This window comes from Corythoichthys intestinalis, chromosome 11 (assembly GCF_030265065.1).
Source record: "Corythoichthys intestinalis isolate RoL2023-P3 chromosome 11, ASM3026506v1, whole genome shotgun sequence".
Classification (NCBI taxonomy): Eukaryota; Metazoa; Chordata; class Actinopteri; order Syngnathiformes; family Syngnathidae; genus Corythoichthys; species Corythoichthys intestinalis.
In genome coordinates this window covers 35555431-35572778 of record NC_080405.1, presented here as the reverse complement: position 1 = coordinate 35572778, position 17348 = coordinate 35555431, and the positions used below count along the sequence as shown (strand labels likewise).

At 39.5% G+C, this 17348-nt stretch overlaps 1 protein-coding gene across 2 annotated transcripts in view; it reads left to right on the top strand.

Moving 5' to 3' along the window:
* Nucleotides 1-17348, top strand: part of LOC130923752 (serine/threonine-protein phosphatase 2A 55 kDa regulatory subunit B beta isoform) — a 100863-nt gene that overhangs the window by 41438 nt on the left and 42077 nt on the right. The window contains exon 1 of one of the 2 annotated variants that reach the window (XM_057849687.1): nt 1471-2465. The exons of the other annotated variant lie outside the window; for it this stretch is intronic. Within the exon in view, the coding sequence (XP_057705670.1) occupies nt 2396-2465 (70 nt within the window). The 5' untranslated portion in view covers nt 1471-2395. Of the gene's footprint in view, nt 1-1470; nt 2466-17348 lie in introns of those variants that run through there. 2 annotated transcript variants of the gene reach the window in all.

The window sequence follows — 17348 nt, the reverse complement described above, 5'->3', positions numbered from 1 at the left end:
ATTGTGTTATGTACACTCACCGGCCACTTTATTAGGTACACCTGTCCAACTGCTCGTTAACACTTAATTTCTAATCAGCCAATCACATAGCGGCAACTCAGTGCATTTAGGCTTGTAGACATGGTTTAAGACAATCTCCTGCAGTTCAAACCGAGCATGAGAATGGGAAAGAAAGGTGATTTGAGTGACTTTGAACGTGGCGTGGTTGTTGGTGCCAGAAGGGCTGGTCTGAGTATTTCAGAAACTGCTGATCTACTGGGATTTTCACGCGCAACCAACTCTAGGGTTTACAGAGAATGGTCTGAAAAAGAAAAAATATCCAGTGAGCGGCAGTTCTGTGGGCAGAAATGCCTTGTTGATGCCAGAGGTCAGAGGAGAATGGCCAGACTGGTTCGAGCTGATAGAAAGGCAACAGTGACTCAAATAACCACCCGTTACAACCAAGGTAGGCAGAAGAGCATCTCTGAACGCACGGTACGTCGAACTTTGAGGCAGATGGGCTACAGCAGCAGAAGACCACGCCTGGTGCCACTCCTTTCAGCTAAGAACAGGAAACTGAGGCTACAATTTGCACAAGCTCATCGAAATTGGACAATAGAAGATAGGAAAAACGTTGCCTGGTCTGATGAGTCTCGATTTCTGCCGCGACATTCAGATGGTAGGGTCAGAATTTGGCGTCAACAACATGAAAGCATTGATCCATCCTGCCTTTTATCAATGGTTCAGGCTGGTGGTGGTGGTGTAATGGTGGATCTCAATCCAATAGGGCATCTTTGGGATGTGGTGGAACGGGAGATTCGCATCATGGATGTGCACCAACTGTGTGATGCCATCACGTCAATATGGACCAAACTCTCTGAGGAATGCTTCCAGCACTTTGCTGAATCTATGCCACGAAGAATTGAGACAGTTCTGAAAGCAAAAGGGGGTCCAACCCGTTACTAGCATGGTGTACCTAATAAAGTGGCCGGTGAGTGTATATATGAGGCATAAAGTGTACATTTAACAAAACAAAATAATCATGGGGAAAAGCAGGTGCTGGCAGATTTGCATTTGGGATGAAATGCATAACTGTTGCTACAACAATCTAACGATATACTGGCAAGCGGGGTGGCCAACAAATTTATAGGGGGGGGCCATGGGTGACAGCCATGCACACCAATTTGATGTAGAGTGTGGCGTACAGTCTGAGCACTAACAGGCTGACTCCCCACCTCTTCAATCTCTGCAGCAATTCAGAGCACTCCTGTAGCAAGTCACGTGACATTTTGGATGGAAAATGACAAGCAGTACTCAATTTGGACATTTAGGGATGTATGTTTTTTCATAGGGGTGTACTCACTTTTGTTGCCAGGGGTTTAGATATTAATGGCTATATTTTGAGTTATTTTTAGGGGAAAATAAAATAACTATTATATAAGCTGCACACAGACTACGTTTCATTGTGTCAAAGTGTCATTTTGTCAGTGTTGTCCCATGAAAAGATATACCCGTACCTAAATATCTGCAGAAATGTGAGGGTTGTACTCACTTTTGTGAGACAGTGTAATTTTTTTTTTCAAGACCAAAAATTGCCACATGCCATATAAAGGGTTTAAGGTGCCATTGGTCCATTTTTTTCAACGGTAGAAATGTTCAGTTTCTCTGCAGAGAGATGAAGATGGAGAGCAACCTGCAACACCAGACCATCAACTGCTGTCAGTTCAACACCCACTATCATGACTGGTGGTCATCAGCGTATTAAATTCTTCTTTGGGTATGTGTGTGCGTCACATTTGCAGCCTGTGTGTGTGAACGTCTCTCCCTGCCTTCATCTGCATGGGAGGGGCCCTTCTCTGCTGAAGTGCGGAGGCAGCAGTAGTGTTTGCGTGCATGCACAGTGAGTCAACTCGGTGCACTCGAGACAGTCGTGTTCGTCTGGGAGGGAGGAATTGTAACGGAACCACCGGAGAGGTGGCGAACTTGGCAGTGCACAAGTGAGCAAACTGCGTTGACGCATAATCCCGCCCGCCCCGCTGGCACTGGGGAGGGGGCAGCAGAGCCATCCTTCGACCTCAAGTCAAATCCTGAAGGAGAGATTTACGAGCACGCCGCTGCACCTTCACATGACATTTTTCTCATTCATTGGCGATAAACGTGAGCACAGGATGGCATTTTAAAGCAATTCGGTGAGGGGGGACATTGACTACTGGAAGCGCCAACAGGCACTGTTTGGTGCGTCTTGACGTGGAGGACATCACCTGAGCGAGTCGACTATTTGATCGCAGTCGTTCCACCGAGGATCTGGAGCAATGAATAGCGCCCCGCTGCTTCCACGGCCCGCCTGCTGACGGTACCGGGCCAGGATGGGCGAGAGGTCTGCCGCTGTCAGGATCCCGAAGCAGCCGATTTATCAATGGAGGAAGAGAGCGACACCCGGAAAATTAACAGCAGCTTCCTTCGCGATCACAACTATGCAACCGAAGGTATTTTAATTCAACGATCCAATTCATTTCAACTTCGAGGACTGACTATGCTCCTTTTTTTAAAATTCAGCTGACGATTTTACCTGGGGGAGGGTAGCAGCAATTGATCGCTGCCAGTCCTCCCAGTCAAAATGGATTGGGCGTCTAGCGTCCTCGATGGCAGTCAGTGACTTAATATCTGTTCTTTTTTGTTCTTTTCAAGAATGAATCAAAGCAATTAGGTGCAGTTCGGTCATGCTATTTTAGGATTAATCTATGCGCACTACAAGTAAATCTTCCAATGAGTCTATTGTGAACACGTGATGGTATTAAAGCTCCTTCCTGAATAGAGAATGACAAATATACAGTGATCCCTCGTTTTTTGCGGTTAATGGGGACCAGAACCTGCCACCATAAGTGAAAAACCACAAAGTAGTGCATTTTTTTTTTAAAATAAAAAATTGGGGTTTGCACACCAATGCAAATGTATTATTATTATTATTTTGTTTGTTTGTGTGTTCAATGTATTTATTCAGATTTAGCATTGGAACGAGATACATATGAGACATGTTTTTTCACTCTCCCCCCAAAGTATAATAAAAACAACTTTTATGTAAATATATTTCAAGAAATGTTTTTTAAGCACTTCAAATGTAATAATTATAAGTTTTAAACATGTTTCTGTCCCACCAAATTATTTTTAAACAAGAATAAAGTAGAAAAATGCTTGTCTTTATTAAATGCTTCATTGAGTCCACTCAAATCCGCTCCAGCTGCGCACTTACACACAATGAGTTGCAACAGCAAATGTTTAACAAGTTAAACGATGATTGACGCATGCAGCGCTTTGAAGCTTCGGCTTCCAAGCATGAAACATTAAACGTCTGTCAATCATCGTTAACTTTAATAAGCAACTCCAGTGCACTGTCTGACCAACAAAGAGCAGCAGGAGGGAGAGTGACACTAGGTGATCGGCTCGGGACGGCTCATCTGTATTTAGTTATTTATTTATTGATTGATTTGTTGATTGTTTGATTTATTTAAAACAAAAATCCACGATGGACTGAGGGCACGGAGTTTGAAGCACGAAGTAGCGAGGGATCACTGTATTTCTAGACATGTTAAATCAATCACTGCCATTGACAGCAGTATACGTCAAATCCATTTGAACCTTTTATTGCCAAATGTATCACATTTGATATGCCTAAAATTTCATTTCGAGATTTTCATTTCATTTTGAGAGTAATTCAGAATTCTGACATTTCTTTTTGACAAAAAAATGATGGATGCAAGTCAACATGCATCTGCAGGTTCCATGAGAAAAAAAAAACAGGATTTAGCCAGGGTTACAGATATTAGAGCGCTTTTTACACATATTCATTTTGAGATTTTTTTTTACAAATTTGAAAAAAAAGGTTTCATTATGACCTTATTTTTCAAATTTTGGGATTCTCTGATAATTGCTTCATGTTACAGGTCTTTAAGGGTTAAACGGTTCTGGCTGGGAGTGAATGAGTTATTTTCATCCATTGACGGCAATATATGCCAAATCCCATTTTAACTGGTTCACTGCCAACTCTGGAATATGTATCTTATTCACAGAGTATGTGGTCTGGTAGTTAGTAAAAGTAAAAAAATATATATATTAAAAAAATCCCTGCCATCTCCCAATTAAAATAGATTGGAGGTCTATTGCAGTTAATGGCAGCTTAAGAGTTACCAGGGAGGGCTGACAGGCTAGTGAATGATCACTGCTAGCCCCTCGGTTTAAACTGGATTCGATGTCTGTTGGCATCAGTGGTGACAAATGAGTTTAACATAGCTAAAAATTTCAATTTGTCCAAAATTTGTCTGGCCTCTTCCTTGCGTGGGTTATTACTCGGTCATCCGTTCATCTAATGTACCACTTATGAATTGTATGTCAAAGAACGTACAACCAATAAACGTCAAAGGTCTCACTCTTGCTCGCTCTGTTGCTCTCACACACTGATAACTGAGCATTGAACAGTGTCTTCTGCTGCCACAGAACAATAATTGCTGCTACTCCGATCGTTTCTGTTGGTGTGTGTGCGTGTGTGTGTTGTCCTCCATGACACATTGGCTTCTTGATTGTCTGCCTGTTAGCTGCTTGACTGTTAATAATTCCCTCATGTTCCACCAATCAGCTCGGCAAGCTGCTCGCTCAACATACATAAAAATATGGATTTAAGTTAAGCTAAAGGCATTAATCAAATCAAATGTCTCATTAGAACTGCCCTGTCTCAAGTGTAACTAATTATGCAGATTGGTTGGGGCTTTTTGATGGCTGAGGTGGGGCTGATAAGATAATAACAAAATTAACGTTAACATGCAGCAATTAACTGCATGTGCCCTATTGTCATATATTTTGAGTAGTGTCTGTGGAGATTTTTATACATTATAAAGTATTTTCAATACGGCTGCAGCTCTCGATTATTTAGGTCATGGGTGTCCAAACCTGTCCTCAAGGGTCGCTTTGGGTCCTGGTTTTTGTTCCTACCAATCGAGTGCAGACAGTTTAACCAATGAAGTTTGTGCTAAAACAAGCAGCACCTGACTGCAATCAACTGATTATACTTGTGAGACACCAGATTGGTAAAATGTCGTCTTGTTTGGTAGGAATGAAATCCAGCACACACTGCGGCCCTATGTGGAATAGTTTGGACACCACTGATTTAGGGTTATCGATTAGTTCGAATAATCGAGTAATCGGAATATGAACATTTAAAACGTCGCAGAATACATTTTAGGGAATGTAAATCAAAGAAACAAGTGTTTATGCCTGCAATAACATTAACTTTGGCTTGTGAAAGAGTATTAAATGCAAATGAAAAATAAAATTCTGAGTTTCTTCCAACTATGCACTTTCATTTCACAAGAGCACTAAATGCATTTAAAACTAAATTAACTAACTGCCTAAATTAAAATACATTAGCTTATCCTCAAACCCTATAAAAAGTAAACAAATAAGTATCAAGTACAACAAAGAACAATTGGCAAACTTGCATAACAAAAGTCCGCTATCTTAAATGCTATAAAATCCTAACTTTTTTTTTTTTTTTTTTAAGAAATCGTTCAAACACATATAGTATACCACAAAAAAATGCGAAATATTCTTCTAAACTAAATAACGAATTCATAAACAAACATATTAGCTCAAACAAAAATATAGTTTATGTTGGTCTTAACAGGGGGCAGCTGGATTAAGCCATTTTAGACAAGTTATGGCATATTCAATGTTGCCACTAGAAGGCAGTATATCCACCCAAATCGATAAAACTAAATGCAACACTTTCAAAACAAACCATTACAACGTCACTCTAATTAAACGAATCCTCGAAGCAGCAAAATTTGATTCGAAGCTTTTTTTCTTATTTGAATACTCAAGTTACTCAAGTTGCAGCACAAATATTTAATACTTCCAATAATGTTTTCGTTGAAATCATTGTACTATAGCTTCTTTCAAGCTTTAACTTCAAATACAGCCTAGCTAAATCCTTAAATGTTTATTTGGTGCCCTTTCATTCCATAGTTTTTTTTTTATTTTCCTGAGGGTGGATCAGACAGTGAGGCAAAATTTAAAATTCAGTGTTTTCATGTCACTATACTTGAGAACTGGCTGACTGAGCTCCCCCATACGCACAGAGCAGGCGGGGGTGGAAGTGATGAATATCTTTGTTTGCACTGAGAAGAAAAACTGGAGCTTCCTCCTGTTGGTCTTTCCCTCTAAGTCCTTCAAACGAGTCTGTCTTTCCCTTGTTATATCAGGCGAAAGTGGATGAGAAGGACACAGGTTGTAAACGACGGTCCAGCCTGTAGCCCATCTGCGCTTTTCAAACAAGCCAAGCCTACTTTTGTTAAATTTTACTGCTTTAATTTATGGCGGTCACAGCCCGTATATCACAAATGGGTGTACATGCTCTTCTTAAGTAATATGAAGGCAGACAGCAGTCAAAGATTTTAAGAGCAGGTGTCGCTACATCCCATCATGATTCACACATGAACACACATGTTCCATCAGCCCCTGTCCATTCAGACCACACACATTCACACCTAAAGAGATAGACAGTGTCTGATGAGTGGTAGCGATTTTTTGAGGGATCCCTACCCCCCTCAGGCAGTGCTTGCCAATAGCAGCAGGAGCCTGTAATGATGTCACATTTTAATGATGTCAATGGCACTGACCTTTGCCTTTCACCAATCCCATGCCTGGCTGAGTGTGTGGGCAGTTACACTGATGAGACGAGATGTCACTAACTATACATTGACAGTCACTTTAGGCGCCTCTTGTCAAAACGTCACCATTATTTCAATGAAGGAAAACGACATTATGGTGCTCTTTATCATATTCTGCAGCAGCCACCTGCAGATGACACATTCATCGCTAATGGCATCTAGATGGTTCAAGAATTCATGACTGCATGCCTGGCTGTTAATGTGCATACTGACTTAATGTTATGCTCTTACAATACAGCACAGAGATCAATTTAATACTATTTGCCTAAGAGGCTAAAAAAAAAGACGTAAATAGCTTCCTTGCTGTGAGGCTACCCTAATGTCTGCTCCGGTATTGATTTTTTCTCCTTTACGGAACAATGACCTAAAGATCTCTTGGTAGGACACGTAATCCTTTCCTCCATCTTCCCTCCTGCCCCCCACTTTCTCTCATACATGTGCCTATAAGGCACTGACTGTGTGATGTGAACGTTTTAGTCTGACTGACTTCTGAGGCAGACCCCATATCAGAAAGCTCACAATCTTTATTGCTCCCGCTTGCGAGATCAGCAGCAGCAGCTCAGCTTGCCTGTTCCTAAGCAAACAGCTCGGGGCTACACTTTAGGACCCCGGCATGAAAAGACTTAGTCCACCATACCCTCAGGTCCCATTCATTATTCACCACGAAACGTTCATAACACCTCGCCTTGCCACACAGTGCCAGTGGACCGTGTGTGTGCGTATGGGGGGGATGCGTGGCAAGCTGTGAAGTTGGGGCAAGTCACACTCTTTATTCAGCAGCTGCTTTTTTTGCCCTGATTAGCTTCTTATTAAATCTGCAGTACCATGAAAATTTAATGAGAATTTATGAAATAGTACCCGTGGCTTTGCAGCTACATGAGTACAAATAGATTTTATTTTTCCTGGTGAGCTATGGGGGAGCCACTTTCACCATGAGTAAGTCTTGTTAGCCACTAGGCTGGGCAATATTTGACCTCTCTGAACTAAATAATAGGTATGTTAGTACATTTTGATAAGGGTTCATATGGAGCAGTACAGAGAATCTTTTATATTCTGGTGATTATATCAATGAAGAAACATGATATGCGAGTCTCCTGCAGACATCTCATTTTTGATTCCTTCAGCCTTGAAAACAAGATGAAAGGATTTCAGATGGAAAGCAAGAGGCAGCTTTTGTTTTGTTGGTGGATTAAAATTCAATCTGCCCCCGTTCTACTCTCGCATGCACCGCTCCTCCCTCCGGTCCATTTCTAATTTTTATGCACTAGAAAGGTGGTTACTTGTATTATGCAGATACCTATTTGCATTTATTTAACATTTGGCTTAGGTTTTTTTTTTGTGTGTGTGTGTGTGTACTAAAAACGTGAATAAATGACTAAGACCAATAAACACCTATTTAAGTTTAAAAATGTGAAAATGAGGCACTGAATGGGGCCTAAAATGATACCAAAAATTATTATAATAACTATACTATAATTGTAAAAAGAAAACATTCTGTATTATTGTTGTTATTATTATTATTATTAGGGCTGCAGCTATCGATTATTGAAGTAGTCGATTGAGCTATCAACTAGTACGAAAAATCGAGTATTCGGATTTAGAACATTTATTGTGTTGAATCAATTTTCGGAGATGTAAAACAAAGACTTGCTAAGATTGCACTTTCAAAAGAGCATTAAATGCAAATGCAAAATAAAATTCTCATACGTTTTCAGAATAGCACTTTCATTCAAAAATAAATACCTGAGCTTAGCTTCAACTGGTATAAAAATAAATAAATAAATGAATGAGGATTTAAGTACAACAAAAGAGCAACTGGCTAAGGTGGCTAGCTAAAGTCCGCTAGCTTAAATGCTATAAAATGGTAAAGTTTTTTAACAATGCTCTTTACAAATTATTCAAACACATATTCCAACAAAAATGGCTAAATACACCCTTAAACTATATTAAAAATGCATTCAAAAACATTGGCGAAAAACAAAATCTTACCTTATGTTGTTCTTAACAGCCAATAGAGGGCAGTTTATCCACCCAAATTTATAAACTTAATGCAAACACTTTCAAAACAAACCATTACAACATCACATCTTAATTAAACGAGTTCTCTAAGCAGAAAAATTTGATTGAAAGCCTTCTTTCTAATCGAATTACTTGAGTTAATCGATTAATCTTTGCAGCACTAATTATTATAATTATAAATACAGTGGAGAGAACAAGTATTTATTGGCAGTGTATCAAATACTTGTACATATAGGTAGAAAACCAGAAAAAGATCACTTGCCAGTCAATGGAGATATGCTACGGAAAGACAAAATCGGACAGAAGAAAAACTGACTGCAATATTGAAGGCGAGACATGAATGCACTTGGTAAATTGTCTTCAATTAGATATTTCTTCCAAAGGTACATATGAAATAGGGAATGTAGTTAGGTAATTCTATTAGAAAAAAGCTTCAAATCAAAATTTGCTGCTTCGAGTATTCGTTTAATTGGAGTACCGTTGTAATGGTTTGTTTTGAAAGTGTTTACATTTAGTTTTATTGATTTGGGTGGATACAATGCCCTCTAGTGGCAACAGTGATTATGCCTTAACTTCTGTTAACGTCTAACATGGCTGAATCCAGCTGCTTCCTGTTAAGACCAACATAAGGTTGTAAGTTTCTGTTTGAGCCAGTGTTGTTTTCGTCAACGATATTTCGTCGATGCACAATTTTTTCATGACGATGACGAGACGATAATGAGCTATAAACGTATCTTGGGAGAGTAAAACTTAACGAGACGAATGCCAGTTTTTGTCTGACAAGACAAGAACGAGAATAAAATGTGCCATAGTTTTCGTCGCATGTTCACAATGTTTGACATTTTATGTGTAGTTAGCCTGCTTGGTTGTGTCACTCATGTAACATGCAGCAACGCCCCAACTCACCCACTAGTCTAGTGTCCTTTCCAGTCTGCCCATTGCTTGTTTTTAGACACACACGGTAATATTTGTCTTCTGATCCTGACAAGAGAGAATATGCAATGTTGTTTTAGCCTTTAAAGGTCTGTGCTGAGTGCTAAATGTAACTCGTAGCGTTAGTATAGCATTCACGTTTACGTTCGCATTAGGTTATTGGTAATGGCGAGCATTCCTAAACTCTTGGACAACTTTTTTTACATACAGTTAGTGGCGTACTGCCAGGTATAACTAATTGAAAATAATGTAGCCTACTGTTTTCCTGCTATCACTTGATAGATTTGGTGATGCTACAATATGTGCTCGTCTGTCAATGTTCATTGGAAACCTTTTCTTATTTATTTTTGGAGTGAAACTTTTGAATTTTACGGACGAAAACATTTTTAGTAAACGTCAACTAAAACTAAACGAAATTACTCTGAGTTATTGTCAACAAAAACTAGACGACGACAAACAAATTTTGAAATGACTGAAATATGACTAATAAGTATTATCGTCCAAAAGACGAAAACTAAGACAAAAATTAAAATGGCTGCCAAAAACAGCACTGGTTTGAGCTAAAAAATATATATATTTTTTATACAATCATAATTCAGAGGTACTGTATATTTTAGCGCTGCAATGATTATTCGATTAACTTGAGTTAATCGATTAACTTGAGTACCCGCCCACCATTAATTCTATTAGAAAAAAGATTCAAATTAAATTTTGCTGCTTCGAGTATTCATTTAGTTAAAGTGGCGTTGTACTGTTTTTTTTTTAACGTGTTTGCATTTAGTTTTATTGATTTGGGTGGATACATTGCCCTCTAGTGGTGACAGTGAATATGACATAACTCATTTCACTTGGCTGAATCCAGCTGCTCCCTGTTAAGACTAACATAAGCTATGTTTTTGTTTGAGCTAATCTTTTTTTGATGCATTCGTAATTTAGTTTATTGGTATATTTAACCGTTTTTTGTGGGAATATGTGTTTCAACCATTTGTTAAGAGCATTGTTAAAAAAAAGTTAGCATTTTATAGCATTTAAGCTTGCGGAATTTGCTGTGTAAGTTAGCCAATTGTTCTTTTATTGTACTTAGATCCTCTTTTTTTTTTTTTTTTAAATACCGTTTGAGGCTCAGCTCAGGTATTTTAATATTCTATGTTCCTTATCCGATTACACGAACTAACTAGTTCATCAATTAATCGACTACTAAAATAATCGATAGCGTTGTAAATACCAATATATCTATAAAATATGTTAATGGATTTAGAGGCTGTATGACCAATCGCTTAGAAAATATAAAGTTCCTCCTCTGGCCAGCACGTACCCGCCCACCAAGTTTGATGAACGTGTGTGTCCTTGCCTCCGAATAACAGACTCTCACAGATTCCTGTAAATTATAGTGTGATTATCATCAAGAAAGGGTGGACAGTCTTGGTTTTTAATTTGTGGCTGAATTGATCACCAACTTCACTCTGATATCTCTCCTGTGTTGTGTCTGCAGTCATTTTCAATGTGTAATGAAGTCAGAGAAATGAGGCAGTGACACCTTTTTCACCCATCTCTCCCTGGAGCGTAGCGATGCCGAACATATTTTACACACACACGCACAAAAGGACAAAAGACATGGTCTCGCTCTCATGGGGCTGATCGGGGAGAAACCAGGTTAATTAGCTTGTTCACATCAGATCTTTACAGAGAGTCATGCTCCTCTCATGAAAGGAGCTGCTTTATGCTCTTTGGCTTTGTGTGGAGCTCATAAAGCTTAATAAACCCCTTAATCGTATGGCTGGCGCCCGCATCAGTCAGTTAGCAGCAGGATTTGTTTAAAGTTTTAATTGATCTCGATTGTAATGCGGCTCTGAATGGAAGCTGTGATCAACTGTTAATCTACTCAGAAAAAAAGTGATGGAATTAATGTTTAATATACTGCATGTGTGATAATATTTTAGAGTATTAAAAGAACAATCAGCCATCGATATGTCTTTCTTAAATGTACAGGGATTTTTTGTTGGGGATTGGGGGGGTATGAATTCCATGCCTCAAAGGCATAATATAGTGCTGGAAAAAATGGTGACTACACAAAATATTGACACCTAGTATAAAATGTGTACATTTTCACCTAGGAGTGTACTCACTTTTGTTGCCAGTAGTTTAGACATTTACGGCTTTGTGTACCTTATTTACACCGCTGTGTGTGTAATTTACACCGGAATACTATGAATATAGGATTTATATAGCCATATTAAATTAATACAGTCTCTGGTTTTAATACATTTCCTCTCTGTATTTTTTTTTACTGCCGTTTAAAATAAGTGACCCAACTAGTTTTTGATTATATGAGCTTTGGCTCAATTGATTTGTGGTGAATACAGCTCACACAGGCATATACTATTTGTCTTCTTAGAAGCACAACTAATATTTCTGCCACATTGAGAAACTGATAGAAATGTCCTAGCCAAGGTACACTAGTACAGGTAGTCCCCGGGTTACGAACGAGTTCCGTTCCTACACTGGCAATGTAATCCGAATTTTCACATACGTTGGAGTTACCCTTTAATCACCCATAAATTTCAAAATAACTATCCAAAAACACGTATTATACATCACTGTACTGTCCTCGCTAAGACGTTGGAGCTCAGTCCTCGCTAGACATCCGTGTGGTTTGCTGACTTTATTCAGCTGTTCCAGACATCAACACTTGCAGAATGAAACTAAAATAAAAATGAAATTAAATCAGTGTAATCTTCAATAACAGTAATTCAAATGTGCGTTTATAATTAGGTGCTGATACAGCAATAACAGTCCACACAAACAATTAGCATGTATCAGTTAGCGTCGGTACATCATCAAAAACAATCACATAAAATCGCCCCAAGTATTTGACCACAGTTGAAAACGCACAATAACCAGTACAAAAGGTGTTATATTCAGGCATTGCCTCTTTGGATGCTTCACAAGCAACAAATGGGCTCGCGGGCTTGGAGCTGTAAACTATCCCCTCTCTCTCTCTCGTCTCTCGCCCACTTCTTCACTTCGTGTGTGCGCGTGCGTTCTTCGTGTGTACATTCGCTATTACTCGTGTGCGAAAGTACTACTAGATCTGCGCTTCCTGCGGCAAAATAAAAGCATGTATCACAAAACAAAAGTCTTTTTTTTTTTTTAAACCAACTGGAGACAAAATTGCAGACAAGACTCCACCATCATAAAGTCGAAATCAATTAAGTCGGCTACGTCGTAAGCGGGGGACTACCTGTACAAGTTACACAATGTCCGTTGCAGTGGAAAAGTACTCGCTGATCATTTGATACAAATAATTTGTATATTAACTCATTCACTCCCAGCCATTTTCACCGGTGCAACCCCCTTCGCTCCCGGCCGTTTTACTAGATTTTGACTGATTTTGCAAGGCCCACAGAAAATTCTGTTCTATTGCTATATAAGCATGGAACCCACCAAAAGAAAGATTAGACTCTCTTCTTTCAGCAGAAAAAAAAGTTAGTTCATATCTTTTTCCATTCTTTAGAAATCAGAATTAGAAAATACCTTAGTTTGAGCAATTTTCCAATTTCTGATGAAAAAAAAAAAAAAATTGAGCTTTTTGTAAAAGCTTACATTTCAAACATAACTTTGAGTTTAACACAGCTATTTTTTGCTTTGTGACATCCCAAACATCTGAATAATGTTTTTGTTCTACAAAATTACATTAACAACAAGACAAATAGACCTTTTGATAGCAAAGTAACAATTTATTTACACATAACTAAACTATTGAACTGAGAGATGCCGCTGTTGTGGCCGCCGGAGTAAAATTTTCCCTCATCGCCGCCCCTCATCAAGATGAGAACACAAGTTCACCAGGCGGAGTTCGCCTGGGGAAATTGTGTTCCTGGGGGGAACTGGTTTGGCCGTGCGCGTTTCCAGCTGAGTCGCGGGACACTGGAGGATGCGGGGGACGCGAGCGGCTGAGCACAGCGGTGTGGGCTCTGCACGGCGAGCAGCACCGACTCAACGGCATTTTCCGCTGCACCGGTGGTCCCGGTCGTCCAGCACCTGGCATCCCGGGCATCCTCCTGGTTGTTCTGCTCGGTCGTCTGCCGCCTGGCATCCTGGACGTCCCTTCAGTTGTCTTCCGTCGGTGCCCCGGCCGTGCGGCCCGGCCTTTCGTTCCATTGAATCGGGTTGCGGGTCTTACCAAACGCGCTACTGCCCTCGAGTGGCCAGTTTTATTGCTTTAAAATGGATTTTCAGCATTGTGCTTTGGAGCTAAGTTGCATCAGAACCTAGCGATGTCTATGGTGAAAAAATGTAAAAGACGTATAAATACGTATTTGGGACACTGAAACAATTAAAAATATAACTTATTTATACGTTTCTGGGAGCAAATGAGTTAATAAAAGTAGAATTTGTAGGGGTGATATTTTTCTTTATTTAAAGCAGAGGTTGGCATGGTTTCATGTCTTTTTCATTCATTTTAATGGGAAACAATTAGATTGTTTTTTGTGTGTGTTTTGCATTACTAGAATAGTCAAGGAATGAATCAACCTTGTAAATCAAGGCATCGCTGTACAGTAGGTCACGAGGGGCTAGTAACTTTTGTTTACAGTGTACACTTCAGTGTTTGTCCAGTGTCTCCCTCGGGGTCTGTTTGATTCTACGAGGACTAGTTTGAAAGCAGATGAGTGTTAAGTTATGTCTGAATCAAACAGGGAGTCCTCGAGTTGCGAACGAGTTACATTCCTACGCTGGGAACGTAACCAGAATTTCGAAAAGTCAGATTTCACAAATTCACAAAAAGTAAAATATATTTAAAAATAATAAATAAATAAAATGCTGTACTTATCATTACTGCTGTCTTCACGGAGGTGAGTTAGGGTTTTCAATGGTTTATTTGAAACTGAAAGCATGAGACACGAGTACTGTAGACCGTAGCCGACGCCAACAAAACCAACTCGCCAACTCCTCTATCCCTCCCCATCTCACTCCTGTCAGACACACAGTGCGTTTAGGGACAGCCCAGATAACAGCACTCAATACATCAACTTTGCAACCTGAAACAGACATGCAACCCGATTCGTTATATTACTATCCTTATTTTTAGGTTACGTGAACCGAAAGTTGTTTGACTTTGACTGTTTGCAATGTAAGGTCTGCATTTGGCGACAAGCTAGGCATTTTCGCATGACGGTTTATCTTTGGTCATATCTTTACCGATGACTCTTTCCTTTCTCTGTTCTTTTTACGATGTTAAACTTTGTTTCCATGGTAATTGCTAGTCTTCTGGGTGAACCTAGAAGGCCCAGCTTTCTTCTTTGGGCCATAATGTGAATAAAGGAGGGTGAAAAAGGCAAAGATCCTCCTGGCACACAAACACAGACAAACACTATGCACTAGCCAAGCAGAAACTGTGGTGCAAGGGACTTAATGGCAGACAAGGCACGGGCATTGTAAAGTCGAAACATTGCAGGTCAAGGACATAATAACTCGAGGACTCCCTGTAGTTGTTAAATAATTGAGAAATTTAGTGAGTGACCCTCTAGTAAATTCCTCTAAACACAGTAGAAAGCCACATTTTCGAGACCTTTAGCTGTACCCGAGGTGGGTAGAGTAGCCAAAAATTATACTCAAGCAAGAGCAGCATTACTTCAAAATAATATTATTCAAGTAAAAGTAAAAGTAGTCATCCAAAAAAATGTAATCAAGCACAAGTAAAAAAGTATTTCTTGAAAAGAATACTCAATGAGTAATGAGTAACATTGTGAGTAATTGCTTATATTTTTGTTAGATTTTTTTTTCAAACAATTGTATTTTTTTATCTATACGAACTGTTGTTATAATAATACTGTACAATAACACATTACATAACCACATTAAGCCAAAGATATTTAAATATATATACAGTGCTGCTCAAAAGTTTGTGAACCCCCTCAACATTTTGGAATTTTCTATTATTTCAACCTGATTTCCTAATCAATCAATTCAGTAGTTTTTTTTTTTGTTTTTTTAACAGTTGTGTTGTCGAGACTAAATTAAAAAGAGTTTTCATCAACTGATGTAGGTGCAAAATTGAACTGTTTGGTCACAACCAAAACCGCCATGTCTGGCGAAAAGTCAACACTGCATACCACCAAAAGAACCTTCTCCCAACAGTGAAGCATGGAGGTGGGAATGTCAAGATCTGGGCTTGCTTTTCATCCTCAGGACCTGGACAACTCCACATAGTCCAGGGAATCATGAATTCTGAGGAATATTGTCAAATCCTAGAACATAACCTGACGCCATCTGTTTTGAAGTTAAAGCTTGGCAGAAGGTGGATCATGCAACATGATAATGATCCAAAGCATTCCAGCAATACAACCAAGGAATGGCTGAAAAAGAAGAAGATTCGTGTTCTGGACTGGCCCAGTCAAAGTCCTGACCTAAATCCCATTGAAATGCTGTGGCGGGACCTGAAGCGAGCAGTTCATGCCAGACGCCCATCAAACCTCTCTCAACTGACTGCGTTCTGCAAGGAAGAATGGGCAAAAATCCCCCAAAGTAGATGTGAGAGGCTGATTAGTCACTACAGAAACCGTTTGGTTGAGGTAATCTCTGCAAAAGGAGGCGCAATATCCTATTAACTGAAGGGGTTCACATACTTTTGCACACATGATATCTGAGTTTTTCTTAAATCAACCACTTTTGTTAAATAAAGAATGACAATATAACTATTTCTTTTGTTTCAGTCCATTATTTGGAATGTCAGTATTGTGGATTTGGGTATAACTTAACATTTGATAAGGTTATTTTAGTTTTTTTTACAAAAAATCTGACCATCGCTGTGGGGTTCACAAACTTTCGAGCAGCACTGTATATATATATATATATATATATATATATATTCTGACGAGAAAAAATTACATTAATGAACCATTATTTGTTCAAAGAGCATTAGTGTCCTCTGGTGGAGAAAATAGTTCCTAGTTTGAAAAGTAAACAGTTCCTTCGTAACTACTATTTTGAAATTAAAAGGATCATTTGTCTGGTTTTCCGTGGTCAATTGGTGCCAAATAAAAACTGTGAGAGAGGCTAAAATCCACACTTTCAAGTCATGTTGAGGGCAGCACTCTGTATCAATTACTTCATTTTTTACGGTGCTTGAAAGACATCACATGATTGAACAGGCTGGCGTGAAGATAGAATGGCGAGCTTGCGTCTGATTGGTATAATGGAGTCATGTGATTATTGTTGCGACATCTCATTGGTGAAATCGGTAGAACTACTCTTAGCATTGCTGGCTAAAAAAAATAAATCTAATATGTAGAATAAAGAGGAAAAACGTAACTGTTAGGATTCCCGGAATGGAGGGGATCTTTATACAGACATAGGCACGGTGTGGCAATGAACCAAAATGCTTTATTGTGTCCAACACAAAAGCAGTGGAACTCGATGATCGGGGTCGTCGAGTGGGCGTGAGGTGATGAAGCTCGGGAAGGAGGCAGGCATGAAATCCGACAAGGGGCGCGCAAAAAACAGGACCTGGGACGAGAGCAAAAAATGTCGTGAGCCGGTGATCAGAGCAATAAGTGAAGAATGCGAGATACAACTGACTTAGCAAACAGACACGTGTATCAGGCGACGAGGTGGCGGCGTCCACTGCTTTTAAAGAGGGCTGATTATCAGCGCCATCACCTGTGGCCGCTCCACCCGTCTGACGTCCACTCTGCAATC